Source organism: Raphanus sativus, chromosome 2 (genome assembly GCF_000801105.2).
Source record: "Raphanus sativus cultivar WK10039 chromosome 2, ASM80110v3, whole genome shotgun sequence".
Classification (NCBI taxonomy): domain Eukaryota; kingdom Viridiplantae; phylum Streptophyta; class Magnoliopsida; order Brassicales; family Brassicaceae; genus Raphanus; species Raphanus sativus.
Window position 1 is genome coordinate 28,112,991 of NC_079512.1, and position 25,359 is coordinate 28,138,349.

Here is a 25,359-nt window from a genome sequence, read left to right on the forward strand (position 1 = left end):
TTGTGCTTTTATCTCCTTTTTCTACTTCCTAATATCTTCCCCTCTGTCTTCTACACACCGGCAGTACCTTCAATATCCTTTTTCCACTTCCTAATAGCTTCCCCTTTCACTGCAACAAGTTACTTACGTTGGTCTTGTTCTGATATCCTAATCCTAGCATATGCCATGACGAGTCTATAATGTGAACATGACCCTTAAACGCGATTAGCTGATAGTCATAAATGATGCTAATTAGACATTTACTCCAACTTCCTAACTTCTTAATTGGTTCATTAACTTTAACGTTACATCAAAATATTAGACGCTAATCTTTATTTTATTTATTCCTAGTTTAATTGGCGCCGTCCACATGAACCCATCGTCCTTTTCTCTCAAATTAATTAAAAGATGTCGTACAATTCTCTTTATCATTTTCGTTTAGCATTTTAGTACCAAAAAAGTAGTTTATTTAATTCTCTTCATCTGTATGTTCAAAAGTTTTATTGTTGAATACCATAGGTATAGACCGACACATTTAATATTGACTTTTCAAACCAACAAAAAAATTGACTCGAACCGTAATCAAACCAATTTCTTCTTCTTTCCATTACTTTTCCATAAGCAGACTGCAAACAGAGCCAAAAGTCTCAAACTTGACCTTCAGGTTATGTATAACTTCAATTTAGAAACTCAAGATAATCCTCCAGAAACTAACAAAAACAACAAATTTTTCAGGAAAATTGCTCAAGTTCAAGTAAATAGTTTTTTTTTTTTTTACTTTTTTTCTTATTAAAAGAAAAAAACAGAACAAAAAGTCAAATTGGTAAAGTTCAAGTAAATTGCCCCCACACTCTCATCGTGCTCTGTTTTCCAGTGCTGTTTCTTGCAGTCAGAGTTTTTGTGGCCACATAAAGTACGAACCGTACTGAACTTCCTTGAGCAGGTGCTATTACAACTGTGCCTCTTTTGCTCTTTCATAGTATATTCATCCTCTGTTGGAACTCTGTTTTTTTCTTTTTTAACAGAATTATAAGGCTGACCTTTTTTGATAAGACGAGAATAGACCTTGTTAGTTGTTATACAACCTGCATTGATGCTCAACATTTCTATTTTCAGATTCAGCATCTGAATCACAATACTCCATAGTCTCCTACTAATTCACACTTGTGTCCCAAGAAACTCGCTGGTTCTTCATCACTACTAATCTCTTCTTTCTCACAAGTATCTGCTCATTCCTTAAAACCCTAGATTCAAATTGTAGGTCACAAGTTTTCTAGGCAAGAAACAAGAGAGAAGAAGGGAGAGGCTCACTCATAACAAGCAGTTATGCACTGAGCCAACGAGCAAGAAGTAATCAATTGCCAATAAAACTTTATATCACGGAAATAACACTTGAAAAGCTTACAATATTTGATATAATCCAAAAGGTACATAGTTACCTAAAAAGAAACAAACAAACCTAAACATCTTTTTTTGGACTTTCATACTAAAAAAAACAAAAACGACAATTATTGATCCAAAACATAGTAAAAAGGACAAAGTATATGATGATAATTCGGGGAAAACATGAAATCAAAATGCTAAAAAGAAGAAGGTTTGTTTGCTTGTTTGGTTTTTTTTAGGCAAGAGCAGGCATGTCCTTGAGCCACTGGTCCAACGGCTTACCAATAGAGTAAACAATAAACCCAATCTTCCTCAGCTTCTCAGCATCCACCACGTTCCTCCCATCAAAAACAAACGCCGGTTTCTGCATGTTCTCAAAGATCTTCTCGTAGTCCAGTTTCTTGAACTCTTCCCACTCGGTCAAAATGCAGATACCGTGCGCGTCTTTGGTCGCGGCGTACGCGTCCCAAGCCACCGAGACTTGCTTCACGGTGGTGTTGGGGCTCATCGGCTGGAGGTGAAGCGGGTGGTCCCAGTCGAATTTGTTCATGGTCAAGTCTCTCTGGATCTGCTCTTCCGTGACCTGCGGGTCGTAGATGCTGATGCGAGCCTTGTCCCCTATCAGACCCTTGCAGACATCGATGGCCGGGGTCTCCCTCGTGTCCCCCGTGTCTTTCTTGAAGGCGAAACCGAGGACCGCGATCTTTTTGTTGGAGACCGTGTTGAACATGGAGGAGACGATGCGGTTGACGAATCTTGTTTTCTGGTAGTCGTTGATCTTGATCACTTGTTTCCAGTACTCCGCGACTTCGGGCAAGCCGTTGCACTCGCAGATGTACACCAAGTTGAGAATATCCTTCTGGAAACATGACCCTCCGAAGCCTACGCTCGAGTTCAAGAACTTGGGACCGATACGAGAGTCTTTACCCACGGCGTAAGAGACCTCTGTTACATTGGCCCCCGTCGCTTCGCATAGAGCGGACATCGCGTTAACCGACGAGATCCTCTGAGCCAAGAAGGCGTTAGCCGCGAGCTTGGAGAGCTCGGCCGACCAGAGATTGGTGGTGAGGATCCTCTCCTCGGGGACCCACTGGGAGTAAACGTCTTTCAAGGCTTTGACAGCTGCGAACCCTTCGGGAGTCTCGCGACCACCGATGAGGACACGGTCCGGTTTGAAGAGGTCCTCGATGGCTGTTCCTTCGGCGAGGAACTCAGGGTTGGAGAGGATCTGGAACTTGATCCCTTTGCTGTTGTGCGTGAGGATCTTCTCGATGGCCTCCGCGGTTTTAACGGGGACTGTGGATTTCTCCACGACGATCTTGTCTGACACCGAGACGTCGGCGATCATGCGAGCAGCGCTCTCCCAGTAAGTCAAGTCCGCGGCTTTGCCAGCTCCGAGACCGCGTGTCTTGGTGGGGGTGTTGACGGAGACGAAGACGATGTCGGCTTCTCTGACGTGTTTCTCGACGTCGGTGCTGAAGAAAAGGTTCTTTCCGCGGCACTGTTTGACGACGTCGTCGAGGCCGGGCTCGTAGATGGGGAGCTGGTCGCTGTTCCAGGCGGTGATCCTCGGGACGGAGATGTCGACGACGGCTACTTCGACGGATGGGCATTTTAGTGCAATGACGGCCATGGTTGGACCGCCGACGTATCCAGCTCCAATGCAGCAAATCTTCACCATTTTTTTTTTTGGCTTTGTAAAAATCTGAAATTTACCTCCAAGGAAAAAAAAAAGGTCAGATCCTTCAGTAATGATCACCAAGTTTAAGAGATGAAGTTTAATACATAAAGACAACTAAAAAAAGAACAAAGCTTTACATGTGAACATGTCAGATCCAGCGATTCAAAAGTTGCAAGGGAAAAAAACATATACAAAAATTAAAAGTTGTAAGCATATTCCAAAAGGAGAATGCACACAATGTACAAGTACTGAACTTTTTGACAGTCTTTTTTTTTGTTCTTTTAAACTCAGATCCGGTTTAGTAATAATAACTAGAAGATGCATATATAATACATGAACACAGAACATTAGGTGAAGCTACCAATTCATATTCAACCCAAAGATCATCATGACTGAACATGCTTTAACAATGAGCCGGTTCCAAGTGAAGTGTTTCAATATAAAAATACATACAAAATGAAAAGAAATATCAGATCTGGTACATGCAAAAAAAGTACATGGTGAAAAGAAGAAAAAAAACGTAAATTGAGAAATGAAATTACGTGAATTTTTCATGCGGGTCACCGACACAGATCGAACATGAATACAGTCAGCAGAAACTTAACAGAAACACACAAACATTCAAAAGCAAATTCTATGTGCCCAAAGAGAGATCGAAACCGAAACGAGATTGGATCGCGATTAAAAACAAGCAAAATTGGATCTCGGAAACAGAGAAATAATATACAATTGGATTCATACCTTCGTGCAAGCTACGTAGCCTCTGGTGTCTCTAACACTAACAAAGAAAGTGGAGATGAGATTGGGTGGGGGGAACAAGTTTGATGTCTAAAATCAGGTGAGGATGGAGGAATGAAGAGCGGGTGTGTAGCGGAGTTTGTTTATATAGGTGATGCGATTCCCCTTGAAACCGTCAAAGCTAAACTCCGGTTTAATTTAAGAAAAGATTAAAACTTTTCAGTTGGAAAAAGAAAAATTAAATGCAGAAAACGATGGGCCTCACAATGTTTGGCAGGTTTTATTAATCAAGTCACGTTAAACATTTTATTACCATACCTCATAGGATTGATTTTGGACCACCATAAAATAGAATAGACTGTCTCGTATAAGTCAACAAAAAAAAAATATATCGTATTATGTATTCAGTTAACTAAGGGGGTTATTGGTTTCAGAATTCTAAATGAGTTTTAAAATTTTAAGAATCCACTATTATTGGTTTATAGATTTTAAAAATCTTACCAAAATCTATTGTTATTGGTTTGATGACTTCTAAATTCCACTCAAATCCTTTGTTATTCATAAAGTTTAGTTATTATGGATTTTATTATTCTATTAAATTATATTGTTATTGGTAGGTGGATTCCTTATATTTTTACTCATGAGATTAGACTTTGAAAATATCACATATACTCATAAGATTTCTGAAATCTGTGAAGTAAGAAAAACATACACATATTGAATATTTATCTACGTAAACACACTAAACCAAACTCAATAATGGTGAAGCAACCAAACTCACATGATCTGTATTTCATTATATTTTTATAGTTTTATATTTGACAAAACAACTGTTTGATTTAATAATTGTGAAGAAATATAACTCATACGATAACTAGAATAGTGTTTCGAGAAAATCACAAAAGTCAAATAAAACAAGACTGATTATTATCACAAGAAAACCAATAAGAACATGAACTCACCAAACATAAGGAAAATGAGAAATGTGTATCATTGTATCAATTGATGTTTATATATATATGGTTTTTCGAGATTTTAATTTTGGAAAAATTCTAGAGAGATTGTATACATTGCCTTATAACGAGAAATAATTTGAAAAAATATATTATACAAATCCATGATAATTAATAAAATCTGTTGAAATCAATACAAAGTATTTGATAGAAATTTGTTAACTCTACTTAACTTCTAAAAATCTGTCAACTTTTAAAATCACTAAACTTCTTCCAAATTCTGATTCCAAATTCATGGTATTTTCTGTTGAAGAAAAAGAAATTTACCTATTTTTAGACAATGAATTAATTTAATTTACTCTTCTGCCTAACTTTTTGTTTTCGTTTAAATTTAGTGTTTGGACCAACATAAATGCAAATACTTAACCCAAAATATATTTTTATTCATAAAAATATGGGAACAATTTGAAAAATATATGACTACTTGCCTAATCTCCACAATATATATATATATATATATATATATATATATATATATAGAATGCTGAATAATTTCACATTACTCTGATGTTTTATTCTTAAACAGAATATACCAATATTAGTGTAAGGAAAACAGTATACAATATCAGTTTTTATGCTTTTGCTATTTATATTTACCTATTTTAATTTGAGAAATATGAAGATAAACACATATATGAAGGAAGTTTGTTAATGTGGTGTCAGTAACAAATGTTAATGAAGTGTTATGAAAGCATATTTTAAGTAAGTTAAAGTTCCATAGTACAACACTGGTTTTTTAATAATTTTATGTGCGTCACTGCCCAATTTTTAGTCTAGAATATACTTCCCAAAGGTTGGTGTTTAGTTTCAATAATGTACATCTTAATCTATTATTATTAAAACCAATTTGTATCAGTAGTTAAGCGATTGTGCGGTGGAGTCTGCAGGACAAACTTGAGATAGAAGACTAATTGCACTTTGCTTAAAAATTCAGTCACACTTTCTGAAGTGCTTCTCAAGCTATATATGCATAGTTTTATAAAAAAGTATACCAAGAAGAGTGTGGTTGAGAAATATACAATTTTAAAGTAACCAAAACTGAATCCAAATCTTTTGGAAAAAATGCAAATACATAACATGGTTTGCATACGTTAACCACCCAAAAAGCTGATTCGTATACAACTCGATTTGGTTTGCCATGTTACTTAAACTCGATGACTGTATACCCCAAAAATCATGATTTTTCTATATTCATTAATTATATTACTAAGTAGCTTATCTTTGAATTCGAATGTGGTTATAGGGTCTATTTTCACTTTCAGCAATATATACTCCAGCTAAATGATAGTTGTTAACTACGGCAATATATACTAATTACGTGCAATCTTTATTCTACATACTTTACAATGCTTTTTCTCTTTGACCAAAAATATTTTACAGTTATCTTTGTTTTGTTCGTATAATATTGTCTATCACTAAAACCAAGTTAAAGTATATGGAGTTATAGACATATATCCAAAATATTGAACCGGGACTGAAGCAAAATTGAGAATTGAACGGAGATCCAAATATATAAAAATATTAGTTATGTACATATAACATTATTAAATATATATTACTCCATGCATTTATATTAAGTGTCGTTGCAAAATAAGTATTGTTTTAGTATTTTAATACATAGTTTATTTTTATTTTTTTAATTTATTTTTTAGTGGTTGAAATATGAGTAGATATATGGATAATGATGTTTTATATAGAAAATATGCAAATGATTTATTAGTCTATGTGCACAAGTATATAACGACACTTACAATAAAACATAGGAAGCATAATTTAAAAATTTATTAAAAACATCTAAAATATGAAACAATTATATATTATAAAATATCTGAGAGTATCTGGATAATTATATCAAAAATATTCATTTGGATATTTTTTTCAAAAATATTCAATTTTTTTGTTTAAATCATCCGAATTATTTCATATATTACCTAGAACACTTATTATTTAATCTGAATTACCTGAATTATCCGAAATAGCTGAATCAGAACTATAGTCAAATGAGAACCACTTTTTCAGATATATTATGGCCTACTTTTACTATTTAAACCAAACTAAACCCGAAAACTATCCAAACTAAATTTGAATCGAAAATAATCATGTCTTAAATAGATCTTCTAGTGTCCTACCCAAAATACCGATAGCTGAATCGAAATGCCAGGCCTTCATACCCATTATGCGCAACCTCTAGCTTTTGATCCAACGTAGTGACACCTTCCCACACCAATCCACTCTTAGCTCCACCACTAATAGAAATTTTGCTCAATAGCCACGAAATTGCTACGAAAATTTCGTAGCAATTTTTAAAATGCCACGAAAATGCTACGAAAAGTTACGAAATACAAAACGTAGCTTTTTGTGACTAAATCGTAGCAAAAAATACTATGAAATTGTCACGAAATAAAACGTAGCAAAAAAAACTAGGATTTTGCTACAAATATCTCGTGGCAGGCTTGCTACGAAATAAAACCTAGCTATAAACGTAGCTACTGCAAAATAGCCACGATTTTACCACGAATTTTTCGTGGCTATGTGAAACCCTAAACCCTAAACATATTTTTAAACCCTAAACTTTAAATACAACCTTTAAAACTCTAATACTTTCATATTATAACTTTGTATTTTCAATCTGTATTAATTTTTTTATCTTTTAATTTTAAAATATAACTCCCACAACACCAACCTTAAACTTCAATCAAACTCTAGATTATACTCTAACTTCAAACACAACTATACATTCAAAACTCTTAATATAAACTATATATCTATTTTTATCACTTAACCATCAATCTTAAACTTAATCTTCAAATTTAACTTTTCATTAAACTCAAACATTATATACTCCAAACCCTACACTCTAAACATAAACACCAACCTCAAATCATAAATCTAAACATAACTCAACACTATACCTAAACTCTAGCTTATTAATTTTAAATCTAAATATAAATCATAAATCTATACTTATTAAGCTTAAATCTCAAACATTAATTATAATCTGAAAATTTAATCCCTTAGCTTCAAAGACCAAAATCCAAACACTAAAACTTTACATATACAATTAAAATAATTATTTTACAAAACAAACCTAACCACAAACTTTATTCAACTATATGTCAAAATACTTCATAATTCAAAACTATATACTATAAAGTTTTATCCTTAAACTTTACGTTCAAACATAAGAATCAAAAGCAAAATACAATACCAAATATCAAGCAAATTTTAAAAAGAATAAAACTGTTTTTTCATTGGGTGATAGCTAATGGCAAGAATTGGGTCAGATCAATTACAACCATTGATTAAAGTTAAATCTAATGGTGGGGAATCAATCTCAACTTCTCTCTTTCGTCTTCTTCTTTCCATGCTCAGCCTCTATCCAAGCCTGTCGTCGTTAGCATCAATCGCCATTGTCGTGGAGGTGGAGACCAAGACGATCTCATGACTCTGTGTTTCATCCTCTTTCTTCATCTTTTGTGAAGAAGCAAGTGTTTCATCCTCTTCCTAATTTCTTTCTCTGTATCTCCTTAAACTATTTCTATTTTTTTTGTTTTATTTACAGATCTGAGAAGGAAAAAAGATGAAACGGGAAGAAGAAGGAGAAGATACGCCGGAGGTCGTTGTGCGACGGAGGAAACGCGCCGGAGGTGATGGTGTGACTGAAAGAGCGCCAGAGGTGATGGTGTGACTGAAAGAGGCGCCAGAGGTGATGGTGTGATGGTGAAGCGCGGAAGCTGCGGCAGTGGAGGTGCTGAAGCCGACGGTGACGTCTCCGGAAGAACCCTATACCCGTATAAATACGATGTATTTGTGTGTATATATGAATTTATCTTTATATTTATGTATATATGTGTATTTTTTGTATTATATAAAATAATAATTTTAAAATAAAAAATCTATACTGTCATTTCTTCTAATTTTTTTTTTAATTATTATTTTTAAATACCCACGAATTTGCCATGTTTCATTTCGTAGCAAATAGATACGAATGTGAACGTGTCTGATTCGTAGTATTTTTGCTACGAAACGTTTCGTACCAAATCGTGGCTTGTTTGCTACGATTTTGACATGGCCCAAATTTGCTACGCTCCTATAGCCACGTTTTTTTATTCGTAGCATTTCGTAGCTAACTCTTCATATAGCTACGAAAATTGGTTCATAGCTACGAAAAAAACCGTGGCTGTGGGGTTTTTTTCTACTAGTGCACGCACCTTCCTTATACTGCAGCCATTCCCGAAACCTGACTATCAAACCTCAACACACATGTTTTTAACCTTGCACCAATGTATGAATATGAATCATTTGGTACTTCTCTCTCTTTTTTTGCTTTTTGCTTCTTGCTTCAGCCAACTCATGTATGTGTGTGTGTGTCTACATCTACTTCATGGATAGCCAGGTGCTGATTACGATGATGCCTAAATTTGGTGTTTGGCACAATTTCTCAACGGAATTAATCCAATTTGAGCGTTTGACTGATCACGTTTTTAATCTTTGTATGTTTCTCGAACAGATAATGTAAGTATGTAACAACTGGCTTATTAGTAAAGAGTGCTAGTTTTCTTATGGAGTGTTTTTCTTTAAAAACTGATTGTTCTATTCTGATTTTTTTTTTTATCATTTAAAATCTAATTAATATAATAATTCGTTGATAAAATCCTAAACATGTATACTGAGCAGAAGTTCGATCCGACGGCTATTATTAGAGGAACGACTACATGGGAGTAAACAAATTTCAAGTGACGTGGCAATTAATCATTATCATTAATCCAACGGACAAGATTATCAAAGATAAAATAAATTATTTAAAAAAGGGCAGCAAAAGAAGACTAGCCGTTACAAAGAGCGTCCAAAACAGCGCCGCAACGGTCACATTTATTTTCCCCGATCCATCTATCTATCTATCTTCTTCTCTTAATTCAATTTCAGTCTTCACACTCCATTCCCAAGGCAAACCCTAATTCTCAGATTCAATAACGAATCATCTTCGTGTTGCTTTTTTTTTTAATTCCAGATCTGTACCTTACCTTATCTCCGATGGAATCGCTGGTTTTGAAGAATGTTAAACCGGGGACTCCGGTTAAGGATCGGAGCAAGTCTCACCTGGAGAACGCAAACCCTAACGTCTCTCACGCGGCGGCGAAGTCTCCGCTCGCGAAATCATCAGCATCATCGCCGCTCGTTAAATCTGCTAATCCGAAGCGATCGGCGCAGAAGAAGAACCAGAGTCCGAATCCGAATCCGAATGCTAAGCCTAGCCAGGCGGTTTTCTCTCCGAGGAATCGGATCAGGGAGAGGAGGTTCGTGGTTGTGGCGAAGAAGAAGAATTCGAAGAAAGAGAAGAAGGATCACCAATCGCCTACGGAGGAGGAGGAGGAGTCTAGTGTTGCTGAGATTGATTGTAAATGCGGAGAGAGGAAGAAGGGGAATCTGAAGTGCGTTTGCGTTGCGTACGAGACGCTGCGTGCTTCTCAAGAGGAGTTTCTTCTCAAGAAACGAAGTGAGTCCGAGGAGGAGGTAAAGGAGGAAAGCTGTAATCTCGGAGAAGGAGAAGAGTCGGTGGAGCCGGAGGTGATAGGCGGTTTGAAGAGGACGAGGGGTAAAGTGGTGGAGGAGTCACGGCGTAGTGTGCCTGAATCTGGTAAAGTGATGAATCTCGTAGAAGCATTTGAGAAACTCACTTGCTTCAGTACCAACAAGGAAGAAGAGGAGAAAACCGTTGGGGATGTGAAGCAGACGGTGAAGTTGGAACTGTGTGGAATGAGACATCAATCTAAGTTCTCTGAGGGAGAGAAAGAGACAGGACACACATGGAGTTCGTTTTGTCCAAATGAATTGGTCTTGACAGCTGAGAGTCTCGGGTTAGACCCCAATGCCTCGGTCTCGTCGTCCTGGGACAGCAGCCACAAAAGGTCTTAGCTCGTTGGTGACTTGTTAGTTTTTATAATCTTGACACGTAATTCTGACTTGTTTGATTTGATGATGTTTCAGTGTTATGAGTGGGTTGTCAAATGCTGGCAGGAGAAGCAGAAGAAATGTATGTGTCTTTGTTGTTTAATCATAATCTGTATCTGTCTTTGCATAGGAGTAGTGACAATTTGATGTAATCAGTTTAGTGTTTCTGTGTGTGGCAGAGCTTGGACTCAACGACTACAATGGGAAGCAGAAAATCGAAGAAGAAGCAGGTTAAGGTTACTTCATTGAAGCCTTTCAATCTTAGAACCGAGGTATGAGTTTCTTACATCAAAAATAGTGCAAAGTTCTGGATTCATGGTAGAAACTGAGTCTTTGACTGTTGGTTGGTCTTTTGTTAATCTGCAGCAAAGAGGTAGGGTCAAAGAGGAAGAGTTTGCAAGGAAGCTCCAAGAAATAACAATGGTGGAAGAAAAGATGAGAATCCCCATTGCTCAAGGTCTTCCATGGACAACCGATGAACCTGAGGTAAGCATGCTTCTTTCCTGTTAACATCCAGTCTGATCGTTCAAGCTCTAGTGAGAACCAGTAACTTGGTAATTTGCAGTGTTTTAGAGGCCAAACTAGAACTAGCACAATATATAGATGAAGAGTTAGGCGAGGTTAAATGTGACGTGAAAGCAGATGATGTCTTGTTAAGTATGAAGAGGTGTCAAGCTAGCATTCTAATGTTGTTTTCTGTTGCAGTGTCTGGTTAAGCCTCATGTGAAAGATATTACAATACCAGTTGACTTGACGCTCCACTCAGATGTCCGGGCTGTAGAACGCGCAGAATTTGATCAGCAGGTAAACCTTTGCTAATGCATTGATTAATTATTCTACATTTTGTGGGGGGTCTGAACTCAGCACCATAGAGAGTGTTTTTCTTTAACCGCTCACACAATATGGCTTCAGTACGTAGTTGATAGTGTAAAATCATTGTGGGCATGTTTGTTCTCTTGTCATCCTTTAAGTTGTTTGCATTGAGAGCCAAAAGGTTTGTCTTGTCCATTCAATCAACTTCTCCATGTTAATGTACTGTTCTAGATTGCCGAGAGGATGAGTTTCATGGAGCAATACAAAATGGAAAGAGAGAGAGAACAGAAGGTAAAGTTCTATTGGAGACTGATGTGGCCATATCCAATAAATATGAGAAGAGTGTCTTGCTTGAGTTGATTTTGATAATCCTTTTTCTTTTTTCAGCTGGCGGAGGAAGAAGAGATAAGAAGGCTGAGGAAAGAATTGGTTCCAAAGGCGCAACCAATGCCATACTTTGATCGACCATTCATTCCAAGAAGGTAAAAGAGACTACTACCGTTCTCTTCAATTTCCCTTCTTGCACACATCACAGAAAGATAGAGATAATTCTTTTTACGGACAGTTGTAGAGTGACGTATACTTTTATTGTTGTTTCCTTCTTTTACCATTAAACAGGTCGAGCAAACATCCAACTGCGCCACGAGATCCCAAGTTTCACATACCGCAACACAAAAAGATCAGATGCTGCAGTTCATCTTCTTGTAGCGAAACTGCCTCTTACATGAGCGATTTCAGTTACCAGTTTCTCTAGTTTCTGGTTACACTTTTGTTGGTTATGGTTCTTTCTTTAGAACTGATGTGTATGTTTCTAAAATAAAGTCGATAAAATTATTCATCTTTGTGTACCATATACCTCGTTTGATGTGAAGAATACCAACCAACGATCAAAGATCCATTCCTCCCCAATTCTGGTCTTCTTCTCTACTTAAGACTTTTCTTCTTTTCATTCTGAGAAAAGGTTATATATAACGGTTCCAATTCGTTCGTTGGTCCTCCTAAACCGTACTGTACATTAGTTAAGATATCCTAATAACAAACATAGGTTTTGAATTTTCTTTTTTTGTTTGCTGCTTTATGTACATGAGCAAAAAGTGCACATCTTCATTTACCTTCTGGTGCTGTGATTTAGTCTCCTATCAGTCATACCCCTTCCTCCTCCTCCATTCCAACCTCTGTCATCATCATCATACAGGCCACTGCCTTTTTTGCAGATCTTGAGCTTTTTCTTGGCGTTGGGCGTTTTCTCTTTGACATTTGATGAATATATGGTGTAGTCAAGTGTATCTTCTCTCATCGCGTTCTTAAACTCCTGCAAAGAGAGAGAAAAGATGAACGGATATGATTATATTTATGGATTTGGAGTTTGGACATGAATAAAAACGTTGAAAACTTCTTTTAGGGGGTTTTGACCTGATATCTCAGAACTAAGTCTTGATATGTTGAAGGTAAGTAAGGGCGAGTATGGCGTCAACTAGGTTTGGAAACTATGTATTTAAACTGCGCGTCAACTAGGTTTTTTTTTTCCTCTATTTTGTTTTGGTTATAAGAATGACAGGATCAGTCACAATTTCCTTATTTCGGGAATCTATCCAACCCTACTACCGTCTCAGTTCTCTATCTATATTCTTTTATGGGGGATTCAGTCAGCAGTTTGCCAGACAAGATTCTTGGCGAAATCTTGTCTTTAGTTCCGACAAAAGTGGCTGCTTCCACATCGGTTCTGTCCAAGAGGTGGAGGAACCTGCTGCCTCTTGTAGACAGGTTCACAACGCTTCTCTGATTTCGTAGAAAAGACACTTGCTCTAAACAACTCTCCCGCCATCAAGACATTCTCTCTGTGTCGTGTAGTTAAGATTGAGAGTTACAGAGCTGAATCTGACCGCGTCAATTTATGGTGGTACAGTCGTGAACCATGCATCAATCAAGCGTCTTGTGATTGTAACGCCTCTTCCTGATGATACAAACTACACTCTCTTGACAAAATATTTCGAAAGCTCTCGCCAAACTGTTCGTTTCCAAGCACCAGCAGGTCTTGTCTGCCTTGACTACTCTAGTTTTGTCTATAGAAAGTATGTGGTTGATGACTTGGATTCTCTTGTCGAAGCAAGGCTGAGTCTCAAGTTATGGTGGTCAACTAGTCATTTTGATTACGATGATGGTTATTATTACGATAGTATTGGCTCTTTTTATTTTGGTCATCCACGCCCGCCTATATTCGGTGATGTTACATGTCTAGTTACAGCTATAAGAAACATTACCACCCTTCACTTGTCTCCTGATTCCCTTGAGGTCAGTAGTCCTTCTTATACTTTTTTTTTTAAGACAAGTCCTTCTTATACTATTATTTTGTTTTTGGTTGTGATATACGAAAAAATTTATATAATGGATCAGGTGTTTCATTTCTGCTGTAAATCCATGCCTATGTTCAACAACGTTGTTAATTTATCCATTGAGAGTAACAAGCAAAAAGGTTGGCAAGTAATGCCACTTCTGTTCAAATCTTGTCCAATTCTACAAACTTTAGTCTTCAAGGTATATATATATCATCAGTTTACTTTTTTTTCTCTTTCCATTGATTAATAAACATGTCTTAAATTTGTATGTTTTCCAGGGTCTTGTTCACAAAATAACAAATAGATGTGGAGATGCATTCGCTTGCAACCCTCAGAATCCGAATCAGCAAAAGAGGAAGAAGATTAAAAGGAATAAAAGAGTATGTTGTTTACAGACATGACGTGTGAAGGTGCTAGAGATTTCAGACTATGGAGGTTGTTTTCAAGAGCTGAAACAGATGAGGCATTTCTTGGCCAATTTGGAATGTCTTGAAACTGTAAAAATTGGTGTTCACTCGGACAAGAATAGTGAGTTACTACGAGCTAATGTAATGGCTCTTCCTAGACTTTCATCAAAGTGCACCATTCAATTCACCTGAGCTATTTTTTCCTTTACCTTTTTCTTGTAGTGTTGCAACATTGATATGATTTATCACGTTAATATCGTTCTTGCAAGTTGCTTACAATCTCTCTAACGGATGTAATTGTTTTCACATGCCCTTTGTGATTCTCAAGAACGAGAAACTCTTAAAATGTCAAAACAAGAAGTTATTCTCGATGGTCCAATGGATTTTCTCACCTTGTTCAATCTGAAGTTTGAATATTAGCATATACCTCCATAGTTTTAGTTTCAGAAGAAACACTAAATAAACATTACACATTCAAGTTTGAATTGTCACAAAGAGAACAAGAGAGCTCAAATGTTTGCAAACTCAGCGAGCACAAAGCTCCTCACTTTCTACCTTTAGCATTTTTCAAGCCTTTAGTAAACATCCGTGGTGCAATAGCCATCGACATAAGCTCTTGGAAGAGTAATTTGCACGAAAATTGATGAGATTGATTGTTGCAATAAGTCGCAAAATGATGAAACATGGTTGCACTTGCAGGTCGATCGGTAACAAACATAGCCTACGTTATTTTTAATTTACTGCAAGTGCATCATTTTGCGACTTTCCGGCCAACTTCGCATCCCAAAAACTCCACCTACATCTGCTTGAAGCATGATTCTTGTACCACCTCAAATTATAGTATATCTCAATAGAGTTCTCAAACACTAGTAAACAAAACAAATTTGGTAAGACAATTTATGAGGAATGTGAGGATTAAAAAAGAGACCAGTGTGACCAATACATTAGCAACAAGTGAGTACCAACCAAAGGTCAAAACACCCATTCCTCCCCAATTCTGGTCTTCTCTACTTAGATTTTTCTCCTTTTCATTCTTAACAAAAGGTTATATATATATAACTGCTCCAATTCGTTCGTGCCCTTCCTAAATCGAACTATACAATGGTTAAGATATCTTTAAAAGAACAGCCGTTTTGAATTTTCCTTTTGTTTGCTGCTATATGTACATGACATGAGCAAAAGTGCCATCTGACTTTACCTTCTGTTGCTATTTCTGGTGCTGTAATTCAGTCTACGAGCAGTCATACCCCTTCCTCCTCCTCCATTCCAACCTCTGTCATCATCATCATCATCGTCGTCATCCTCATTGTAGGCTACTGCTTTTTTTGCAGATCTTGAGCTTTTTCTTGGCGTTGGGCGTTTTTTCTTGACGTTTGATGAATATATGGTGTAGTCAAGTGTATCTTCTCTCATCGCGTTTTTGAACTCCTGCAAAGAGAGAACATATTAACGGAAATGGTTATTTATGGATTTAGATTTTTAGACATGAACAAAAACTTGAAGACTTCTTAGGATTTTTGACCTGATATCTCAGAACCAAGTCTTGATATGTTGAAGGTAAGTCAGTGCGCGTATCGCTGAGGTCAAAGGCAACGTTTTGTCTGGACAGAGGATCTCCTGGCTTCAATGGTTCTGTTGGAGAATAAGCCTGAGATTTAAAAAATTTCCCAACACAATCACGTTTTCGGTGAACAAGTTATAAAGAAGAAAAGAGATTTAAATCTAAAAAGAAGTGGTGGAAAGACAGAATCATACTTGGCACCGTTCATCATTTAAGCTGTACGTGACTTTTAAGTATCTCTTGAGCTTCAAAAGTAGTTGTAAAGCTATAGCTGATAAGCAATCAACCTGAAAGTGCACCAAAAGAAAGACTTGGCATTAGAACAAAACGCCATATGTAAAATACAAACAAAAAGAACCCGAGTTTTTAGCATTCTAAACATCAATAGAGAAAGAGATATGAAGACTACCTGAATTTTCTGCAAATCATCGGTGGATAATTCAGGAGGGTCAGATGGGGTCATCTTGTGCACATTTGCTTCGCCATAATGGGTTTGATGTGACGTAAACTGATCCATGGGATCTTGGTACACTACTCCATTGAGATCAAACGGAGTCGAATGGCCATAGGAATTATTCCAATGCGCATGCTCTTCTTGAATTCTTGTGTTCAAATCCATCATGCGAATATGCGCAGGAGCCGAATCTTGTTGGTACGTTCCATTTCCATGCTGAGTCTTTGCAGAATCTTTATGCAACAAAGCCTTCAAATTTGACTCGATTGCACCAGCCCGGACTTGTATAACTCGGTTTATGGAATACACAAGATAGAGTGGCTCATCAGGTGTTGTGAATGGGAGTAAAGCAAGGGTTTCGGTGCAATACCTGTACAGAGAGACAGAAAATTTAGTGTTTATTTTACCGAAGAGAGACGGTGAAGTTTTTCATAGCAGTGAATACTCACATCAGGAAGGATATAACTGAGCCGGTCCAGGTTGGATTATCAAACTTGCGAACAATAGAAGTCATAAATTTGTTTCGAGAAATCCGGTTTCCACGGATAAGCTTGTAGATCCTAGAGACTCCAAGTCTAGCTTGTGTGAGAGTGCTACTAATATGATCATTCTTCCCCGAACCCTTCTGCTGAGGATTTTGATTTGATTCTGAATCGACCTGGCTGATGGATTGCATGAAGCTGAACGACATTTGAAGTCCGTCACCGAGACGGCTTTCAAAAAAAGCCGGATACCTGATGAAAATGTCTAGAGGTGTTAGTGCGCCAATATTTGATTAAGGCATAATGTAGAATTTTGTGAAATCCAGTCAGAAGATTACTTTTCATGCATATTCATTAGTAAATGATGGGCCAGCTTTTGGTTGGCCTCCAGAGGATCTGTTTCGAGGGCAATCAAATAAGGAACACATGTAATAGGATGAACAAGACCTTGACGTAGTACGACTTCCACTATCTGCGGGACAGATATATCGCATTAGTTCTTACAATAGCTAAAAGGCAAGTAAATAGGATCCAGTGTATAAAAAAAAAGGCAAACCTTGAGAGCAATCTGGCGAATTTGATCATCACAGTCCAAGCATCTAGCTAATATCTTATCCCAATACAACTGCACAATACCTCCGCAAATATTGGTGTCACCTGCACCAGCGGCCACGGGTACAGTATGTCCACCTTGCTCAACTGGGTTAACCGTGATATCAACAGGTTTATCTGATCCCAATTGTTTTTCCGCATCAATAAGGTAATCATACATGTTTTGTAATCCTTGCATCTGGATCATGAGCATTAGAAAGAGATGTAACCATATGCAAGCATAGAACAAAACATGTACACCATAGTAACTCACAAACGCAAATATATGGGCGACATTTACCTTCATACGTCTGTTTGCTTCATCTGATAATGTACTCTCTATTATCTTTCCAATGTCTTCTTCCAACATGTATTCAGGCCGTGCAATTAGAATGAAACCTAAAGCCTGCAGGAAGTTTGAGGTCACCATTATTCTAGGAAAATAAAATACTGAGAATGTGCAACAGACTAGCACTGTATGTACTATACCTGCAGGGACCTGACTTTCAAAGCAAAATCTTCCATGTGGAGGTGTCGTTTGAATAAATTGAGACAGCCAGAGAGATTGAAACTCCTACTACCTGAGGTGCTAATAAGAGAGTTACCATGGCGAATAAGTAACCCAAGACAAAAGAGGGACCGCCCAGCAATCTGAAATAGACAAGAAATTGTTAAAAGTTTAGCTTCAGGATAATCCGTAGCTAGATACATCTTGTGAAGAATAACAGATATCTGAACTCGTTCAACACTCACTCTCAAGTAAAATTTATGCGAACACTGAATTTTACTATCAGTAAGCAGTAAAACCACAACAAAGAGCAGTGTCAGTAGAGAAAAGTGATCTTATAAGTAAGAGGAAAATGACAGTCAGTTGTGTATCTACTTAACGATAAGCAACAACAAAATTTGTGATGCATGATCTTTTCAAAGAAAACCCACCTGGTTGTTAACAGCCACTTGGGACTCCAACCGCTTAAAAAAGAACTGAAGAAGATGCTCGACTACGCTAACACCTTTTCCCATCAATTTACTCACAGAACAGAGACACCTGAGAATTTGAAGGGTTGCACTAATCAAATAGAAGGCAGTCTCATAAAAAAGTGGTGTTTCTTGACTGCATCTTCCATCAAGACATGTGATCATCCAAATAAAAATGAATGCATGTGAAAGATAAGAGGCTGTGTAGAGCAATGAATGATGGTAGATGTATAATATATGGTACCTAACGCAAGCGTGAACAACAGTTAGAAATGAATGCCGAACAATCATATGCTTTAGATCTTGCTCCAGGTCTTCAGTGACACTAAAAGGCAGCTTGCGAATCAAGGGCAGGACAGAATCAATTATGAAAATAATACTCTCTAGAAACTGTGCTCCTATTCTACTATCAACCTGCAACAAATACAGGACGAATGGAGGTTAGCAACACTTAAAAGTTTGAAATACTATTGCGAACACACCTCACTCGGATGATTTCTTCTCAGGATTAGTACCACAATTTATCAAAGAAAACAAGCATAGCTCTAGCCTCTAACAGAATCATTCCTTTACAAAACTTAAGAGAATCTTTAGCAGATTGGCCATATATAACCTGACACTTCAGGTATGGTTGTAGGGTGATAACAAACTTAGTAGGGTCTGAAGACGGTGTACACAGCCAAGGATCCACCAGACAGAAAGCATGCAAAAGAAGTACATAAGGAAGCACTTGCACCTCTCCTTCTTCACGGCTCATTTCTTCTACCTGACGGAACAAAGGATGTTATATATTGGTATTTGACCAGTCCATCAATGCACAGACATAAAGCATTAATGTTGACCTGCAATATTTTTTCCAGTAAGCATTTGCACATCAGCTCGCAGCGCCTGCGTACTGTTGCAAGAGCAACTGGGTTGATACCAGCAGCTTTAGTTGCTTGAGGGAAAAAATCAAGAGCCAGGGCACGCTTAATAATTGTTACAAGAAGCTGGTGATTTGGAGTCCGCCTTAACAACCCAACCATTTGCTTAGTTTTAGTTTCCACTTCCACTGGAATGGAGCTAGCATCACTAGCAAATTGAGTATGATGCCCTGGAGGTTCCTCAAACCAAAATTCATAGAAAGTTTTGCACACAAGATCCTGCGAGTGAGAAAATATCTAATATAGACCGTGTATTTAAGCATAATATCATACTAAAGAACAAGGAGTCATGCATATTGAAGTACAAACATTACCTGGATGCTAGACTCATCATCACTGATTCGAGATAATATCTCGGCACATGCACTTGTAAATTCAGAGAAGCTTGGATTTGAAGTACACATGTCACGTATGATCCTTATGGCTCGTTTTCGAACACTCACTCCAGTATCCTTAATCCTCTCAGCGACCTTCTCAAAATACTGCAAAAATAAATTTCTTGGGTCAGCGAAGAAACAACATGAGTAGGGAATGTGATATGACAAATGATACTGGGAAAGGTCAATTTACCTTTGAACCAACATCAGGATGTGATGCAATATGCCTACCAACAAGTTCAAGTGCTGCTTCTCTAACAGATATAGCAGAATCACAAAACCTTCCTTCAACAGCCAACTGAACACGCTTATCGCACAGTACCTCTGGATCAGCTTCAACAATTGTACTAACCTGTTATGATCAATACCGGAATTTATTATCATCGCTACAATAGCATATCTGTATTCTTATTTTACCCATAGAAATAAATGATTATGTGTAATAAGACTTTGCTCACTTACTGCTCGCATAGCTTTAGCCCTGATTATGGGAGAGTTCTCTCTTAAACTAGCCTGAAAAAAAAACACAGTTAGAAAACGACGGAAACTCGAATAGAGTCATATAAAACCTTTCACTAACCAGGAGCATGTGTAGAATCTTATCAAATCCTCTGGAAAAGGAACTATTTCGTCCAAGAGCTAAAGTAATCTTCTTAACAGCATCTCTTGTCAACAACGACGTAGTTGCTCCAGAGTTACGGATTATTGACTTTGCTTTCAGTCTGATAACGTAATATTTGAACCTTTTCTGAGATTTTGGAACATCTTTATACCAAAGGCACAGATGAAACCTGCACAAAGTTCCTTCCATATAAGACCCACCTATATTGCAAAATCAGTGTGAAAGGAGTCAGAACCAAACCAGCAAATGAAAGTATGCGCATCATCAGCAGATCCAGCATCCTGAAGATAATTCAGGAGCATCTGTTGCACAACTTCTGTCTGTGTAATCATGTTTGGATCTTCTTCTGACTCAACCATACCAGTACTCTTGGTGTCTGTCTTACAGTAAGACTGCAGTACTAGAAGTTGTCTCTTGCATATGCAAAACGGACAGTGCCAATTTCGACTTGGAATGTCTAGTTCCTTTAAACCCAGACAGCCAGCATGAAACCGCCTTGGACAAATTTGACAGACCAATAAGTTTCCAGAGCTTTTACCTAAACAAAGAGCGCAATCTTTTGTGCCAACTTGGTCAACTCTACCTTCACTATCTGATTCTAGTAATGTCCAAAATCTGTCTTCACTGCAGAGGACAGCATCCTGTTTCAACCTGGTAGCAATTATACCTAGCAAGTCAATGGCCATTGACCGGGCAGAGACATCTTTTGATTTCAACCCTGCATTGTGCAGCAGTATGACACAGAGAACCTGTAAGAGTTTACCTGTCAGAGTGGAAATAAGCACTGACTAACTAAAGCAAAAAAAGTAACACAATACATTTACCTCAAGAATAAGAGAAACAGATGGGTATTCAGGAAGATTCAATGCGGTCAGTAGATCATTAACAAGGTTCTCGGTTATCACTTTTATCTCAGAAGCATCCTGAGCCTTCAAACTGGCAAGTCGTCCAAGGACACGAGTCCAGAAAAGGCAACATGTTTCTGTAGCCGCCTCATGACATTTAGTTAGGTAGCCAACATCAACTGGAGTCTCCAGTATGGAGTTTGCACTGGAAGCCTGTCTCAGGGTTTCAGGAAGGCTTGTGCTGTTGTGAACCAACTGAATGAGCAAAGCAGTGACCATTTGAATCTGCTTTTGTTCTTCATCAGGGAGATGATAGGCTCTCAACATTCGTTTTGAGGAAGGTAGCTTCCAAAGCAATTGAGATATCTCATCTATCACATACGTTCGGTGTTGAGCATATGAATTATATATCTGCATTAGATTAGACATTTAACAACTTTCAAAGAACATTTCTGACATGAAGACACCGCTCTTTTAAAACAAAATACAAAGCAAAGATGTGGAGTACGTGCAAAGTCTTACACCACTGATTAAGCTAATTGCTTTAAGCTGCAGAAGTTGGATATTTTCCACCAAAAATGTTGCCATACTTGTCTTCAATAGTTGTAAAATGCAACTGTCAGACAACCTTTCTACTAACAACAGCTCCTTGAGTAAGCCAAGAATAGTGCAAAGTTTCTGTAGTGCAGTATTCACTGTTCCAGAGATCCTACCAAACAGAGATATCAGATGTGAACATGCGTGTAACTAATATACAAAAAAGGTTAGGTATTTACAGTAAACCTGTTCACTGCCGACTTCTTCACTTTGCCACTTTTTCCTGTGCGCCGCCTTTTACTGGCTGAGCCCATGTCAGGATCAAGATCATCACCATCATCACCTAGAAAAGCATGTGGCATATATTTTTATGACAGGTTTGTGTAATAAGAACATAATCTGTGCAGTCGCAATGGACAATCTTTATGCTAACAACCCAGGATGATACTAAAGCTTTAGATATTGTGAATTCACAATGACATGCCATGCATTCGAACGGAATAAGCACAGAAAATCCAACTTCCAAAGTAATTCGGAAAACAACCTTCAAATGCCACATTATCTGCGGGTTTACTTGCGCTGCGGTATGATGGATCATAAGCAGACATAACAGCCATCATTTGATGCCGAGAAAACTCCAGAATTCTCTCAATCACCTGATTGAAAAGATATAGAAATAGAAACTGAGTCACTTAAAATGGTGAAAAGCAGCAGTGTCCAGAGAATCATAAGGATAAACAGATTCCAGGGAAAAACACTTAAGAAGCAAACACCTCTTCCTTGTAGAGCTGCTTCGGCATATCACAGTTGGCCATCACTGCAAGCGATGCATGGATTGACTCAAGGGCACCAAGAACCAACGCCAGTGAATCTGAATCTGACTGAAATGTTTTTGCAACAGGAAATGTTAGCTAAAAATAAAAATACATGTTTGCCACTTTCATAAAACTAAACGTGATAAATTAACACATAGTAAAAAAAAGCTAAACATTAATGCATTCTTGCAAGTCCAAGAAAATATACTTCAAACACAGACCGAACAAATTTGATTGAAAGCTAAATTGTTCGACAAAATAGTCCATGCTTCGAGCGCAACATCAAATCGACCCCATGTAAAGCAAGAGAGGCCCATATAGAGAGATCCAAACAGAAAATTACTCACATGCTCACTATTAATTGACAAGCCTTCGGCCCTATGTATCTGATGATCCAGAGTGTGCAATAACCTCGATAGAATATCAACAGGTACCATATGCAAAAGCATTTTTGACCTTATGGTCATCAATTCAGTTACAAGAACACGAACTTCATCAACAGGCATTGACGACCATTCTGCGTCATTCCTATCATCACCCGGAACTTCAGCTTTGCCACAGAAGTCCTCCAGCATCTCACAAAAGCTTTTTATGATGGACTCTAAACAAGCATTAGAAAACTATTATTATTTAGTAGGTAGAGGTAACTGCAAAGAAAACAAGGAAAAAGGGGCAGACAGACCTTGAAGCACAGATGAATCTGGTTGAACTGAAGACGCGCCAGGGCCAGCGCCATCTTTACGTTTCTTCTTGCCCGTTGACTTTTTGGAAGCAGAATCCTGCAATTTAATTCAGTTATGCCCACGGCACAGAAGAAACCCACTATAGAGGACTATTGTGATGACGATCTTACATTCATGGTGATCGTTTCAGGTCTCGAGTCATGAGTTGCAATATCATCTTGTGGTTCGTTTATCAAAGGTTCAGGATGCCAACTATGATTTTCAACATGATTTGATCGTAATACCCTTTTCACTGGTTCAGGCTGGATACTCCTAGCTAAATGATGATCTGCCTGTCGTTGAATCTTGACAGGAACACTTGGCTCAGAAGTTCTCTGTAGAGGCTCCTCATTGGTACAGACTGGATCGCAGGTCGCACCTGATATACTTGAAAGTCGCAGTAAATAATAAACACAAACATATTAAATCTACCAAACATTGGCGCAATAACAAGTTTTGCCAGAGAAACCAAACAACCATTAAAGCTAGGAAGGAAAATACTGCTAGTATCAAGCATTAAAAGTATCTTAAGTGCGAACTGAAAATTCTAAAACTTAAAAGGTTTCTTTCCCAAAAGATTGTCACTATTTTTCTCAAAATCTGTAACACTTCACAGTTTAGACAAAAGGGAGAAAAATGGGAAGGGTTCATTTACCATGGATACCATACTCAAATGCTCCAGGATTGCATCGTAGAACTTGGTCATATAACTGAAAAGGCTCCACAGAGTTACAGTTGAGCTCCCTAGCCTCGTTTCTAAGATCCCTGCCAAATTAATTCATAGAGAAATACGTTGGTGAGCTCTACAATCATGAAAAGAACTTCTCCACAAACCTAAAATAAGCCAAGCTACGCTAGTGCAGAGGGATCATTTTTTTTACACAACTACTCTACCACGCTTTTGTGGGAAAGAAGCACTACCAAAATCTCAGGAATACTTAAATTCACCCGCACATAACCAAATGTTACGGCTCGCTTCACCAGCAAAATTGCCAAAACATGCAGACGTTAACTAATCCAATTCATCAAAGCAACAAGAGACAACGATAAACAGATGATTCATTGCAGTCACAATTACTTTTCATAAATTATCTGATCTGATAGCTTCTGAATCCGATGTGAAATACAAGATAATATCTAAGATTCTCAGCCAAATCGCACATGATTTCACCAATCCAATCGAAGAAGCTCTAACTAGTTTCTGATTTCGAGTCTGACGGAAGAAGACGAGATAGATAGATTCACTCACAGGTAAGAAACATCAGTTTCTCCAAGCATGTTCGCGATTCTACTTGACTGCGAGAGAATCTCAGCGCGATTCAACGACCTGTTGCCACTACTACTACTGCTACCTTCGGCAACCTCATCGAAGAGCTTGAGCTCCCCAGGTCGAGCCGCGCCGCAGAATACGGGTAGGGAAGGTAGCGGCAAGTGAGAAGCAACATCCGACTGCACTGAATTAGCCAAACCGATTCCGAACTGAGTCAAACTCGAATTCGAACCCAATCCGGAGCTGCTGGGATTGCTCATCTTTGGGATCGAACTGGATTCGAAAAATTAGGGTTTCTAGATACCAGATTCCGAAGGAGTCGCGAGGATTAACGGTGGATTTTGAGGGGATTTGAAGGAAGTTTTATCAGTCATAGACTCGTAAGAGAGATTTTGAGCCCTAGACTGAAGAAAAAAAAAAGAATTAGGGCAGATTTAGAGAGAGAGATGCAATTGGCGGGGAAAGTAAGATGACATCTCACGGGAAAAGTGCCTATTTCATCCTCAACAATTTGGATCGTGCCAAATACAACCTAAACTAACAGTTAGTGCCAAATACGATCTGAACTCAATTAAATCTTTAAAAATTTACCCAAACTTTTTAAAACGTGCATAAATCTACATTGAAATATTATTAAAAAGTTGAAATTACATAAACTACTATTTTTTCATCGTATTAAATTTTAAAACTTTGGTGATAATTTTTTCTGATTTATATAAATACATAACATGTTTTTACTTATTATATCTTCAATAAACTTATATATTACTAAAATATAAATAATAAAATATTTATAATTAAATTATCTTAGATATACTTAAAATTTTAAAGTTATTTATAAAAAAAATGTATAGATTATTTTTATTTTTAAAACTTAAGT

The 25,359-nt window shown here is 37.6% G+C and overlaps 4 protein-coding genes and 1 long non-coding RNA gene across 6 annotated transcripts; 3 read left to right on the forward strand and 2 right to left on the reverse strand.

Moving 5' to 3' along the window:
• Nucleotides 1-1,365: 1,365 nt before the first annotated feature.
• LOC108843116 (UDP-glucose 6-dehydrogenase 3) lies at nucleotides 1,366-3,959 on the reverse strand. Its single transcript, XM_018616218.2, has 2 exons — nucleotides 3,785-3,959; nucleotides 1,366-3,067 (listed from the first exon to the last, which is right to left on the reverse strand). The coding sequence occupies exon 2, from the start codon at nucleotides 3,041-3,043 to the stop codon at nucleotides 1,598-1,600; it is 1,446 nt and encodes a 481-aa protein (XP_018471720.1). The 5' UTR covers nucleotides 3,044-3,067; nucleotides 3,785-3,959; the 3' UTR covers nucleotides 1,366-1,597.
• A 3,851-nt stretch (nucleotides 3,960-7,810) lies between these two features.
• LOC108839937 (uncharacterized) lies at nucleotides 7,811-8,701 on the forward strand. The gene is made up of 2 exons (XR_001947810.2): nucleotides 7,811-8,215; nucleotides 8,357-8,701. It is a non-coding gene; the product is annotated as an uncharacterized LOC108839937 (long non-coding RNA).
• Nucleotides 8,702-9,684: 983 nt separating this feature from the next.
• On the forward strand, nucleotides 9,685-12,468 carry LOC108823046 (microtubule-destabilizing protein 60). Of its 2 annotated transcripts, none has more exons than XM_018596274.2 (8): nucleotides 9,685-10,703; nucleotides 10,783-10,828; nucleotides 10,908-11,018; nucleotides 11,113-11,232; nucleotides 11,452-11,550; nucleotides 11,791-11,850; nucleotides 11,947-12,041; nucleotides 12,178-12,468. In XM_018596274.2, the coding sequence occupies exons 1-8, from the start codon at nucleotides 9,829-9,831 to the stop codon at nucleotides 12,311-12,313; spliced, it is 1,542 nt and encodes a 513-aa protein (XP_018451776.2). In that variant the 5' UTR covers nucleotides 9,685-9,828; the 3' UTR covers nucleotides 12,314-12,468. The 2 variants fall into 2 exon arrangements, with proteins under 2 accessions (XP_018451776.2, XP_018451784.2); XM_018596282.2 differs by having other exon boundaries at nucleotides 9,688-10,703; nucleotides 10,926-11,018.
• Nucleotides 12,469-13,023: 555 nt separating this feature from the next.
• On the forward strand, nucleotides 13,024-14,762 carry LOC108839351 (F-box/LRR-repeat protein At1g48400-like). Its single transcript, XM_057004281.1, has 6 exons — nucleotides 13,024-13,037; nucleotides 13,206-13,323; nucleotides 13,411-13,851; nucleotides 13,954-14,094; nucleotides 14,174-14,275; nucleotides 14,315-14,762. The coding sequence occupies exons 1-6, from the start codon at nucleotides 13,024-13,026 to the stop codon at nucleotides 14,492-14,494; spliced, it is 996 nt and encodes a 331-aa protein (XP_056860261.1). The 3' UTR covers nucleotides 14,495-14,762.
• A 510-nt stretch (nucleotides 14,763-15,272) lies between these two features.
• On the reverse strand, nucleotides 15,273-24,927 carry LOC108842346 (sister chromatid cohesion protein SCC2). The gene is made up of 28 exons (XM_018615222.2): nucleotides 24,459-24,927; nucleotides 23,865-23,974; nucleotides 23,341-23,588; nucleotides 23,170-23,266; nucleotides 22,835-23,088; nucleotides 22,446-22,553; nucleotides 22,217-22,328; nucleotides 21,919-22,015; nucleotides 21,658-21,844; nucleotides 21,115-21,546; nucleotides 20,531-21,039; nucleotides 20,249-20,459; nucleotides 20,131-20,181; nucleotides 19,862-20,020; nucleotides 19,606-19,773; nucleotides 19,211-19,510; nucleotides 18,982-19,134; nucleotides 18,613-18,782; nucleotides 18,330-18,438; nucleotides 17,880-18,041; nucleotides 17,692-17,796; nucleotides 17,356-17,589; nucleotides 17,138-17,271; nucleotides 16,767-17,051; nucleotides 16,273-16,687; nucleotides 16,058-16,150; nucleotides 15,825-15,950; nucleotides 15,273-15,730 (listed from the first exon to the last, which is right to left on the reverse strand). The coding sequence occupies exons 1-28, from the start codon at nucleotides 24,737-24,739 to the stop codon at nucleotides 15,497-15,499; spliced, it is 5,544 nt and encodes a 1,847-aa protein (XP_018470724.1). The 5' UTR covers nucleotides 24,740-24,927; the 3' UTR covers nucleotides 15,273-15,496.
• Between the last annotated feature and the right edge of the window lie 432 nt (nucleotides 24,928-25,359).

Bases quoted from the DNA above. Each gene is read 5' to 3' on its own strand.
- LOC108843116 (XM_018616218.2), bottom strand. From the start codon at position 3,043: ATGGTGAAGATTTGCTGCATTGGAGCTGGATACGTCGGCGGTCCAACC.
- LOC108823046 (XM_018596274.2), top strand. From the start codon at position 9,829: ATGGAATCGCTGGTTTTGAAGAATGTTAAACCGGGGACTCCGGTTAAG. The intron at 10,704-10,782 runs GTCTTAGCTCGT...ATGATGTTTCAG, and splicing joins TGGGACAGCAGCCACAAAAG to TGTTATGAGTGGGTTGTCAA. The intron at 11,233-11,451 runs GTAAGCATGCTT...TTTCTGTTGCAG, and splicing joins GGACAACCGATGAACCTGAG to TGTCTGGTTAAGCCTCATGT.
- LOC108839351 (XM_057004281.1), top strand. The intron at 13,324-13,410 runs GTTCACAACGCT...TGTGTCGTGTAG, and splicing joins CTGCTGCCTCTTGTAGACAG to TTAAGATTGAGAGTTACAGA. The intron at 14,095-14,173 runs GTATATATATAT...TATGTTTTCCAG, and splicing joins TACAAACTTTAGTCTTCAAG to GGTCTTGTTCACAAAATAAC.
- LOC108842346 (XM_018615222.2), bottom strand. From the start codon at position 24,739: ATGAGCAATCCCAGCAGCTCCGGATTGGGTTCGAATTCGAGTTTGACT. The intron at 23,267-23,340 runs GTAAGATCGTCA...ATTAAATTGCAG, and splicing joins CTGAAACGATCACCATGAAT to GATTCTGCTTCCAAAAAGTC. The intron at 19,135-19,210 runs GTCAACATTAAT...TTGTTCCGTCAG, and splicing joins TACTGGAAAAAATATTGCAG to GTAGAAGAAATGAGCCGTGA.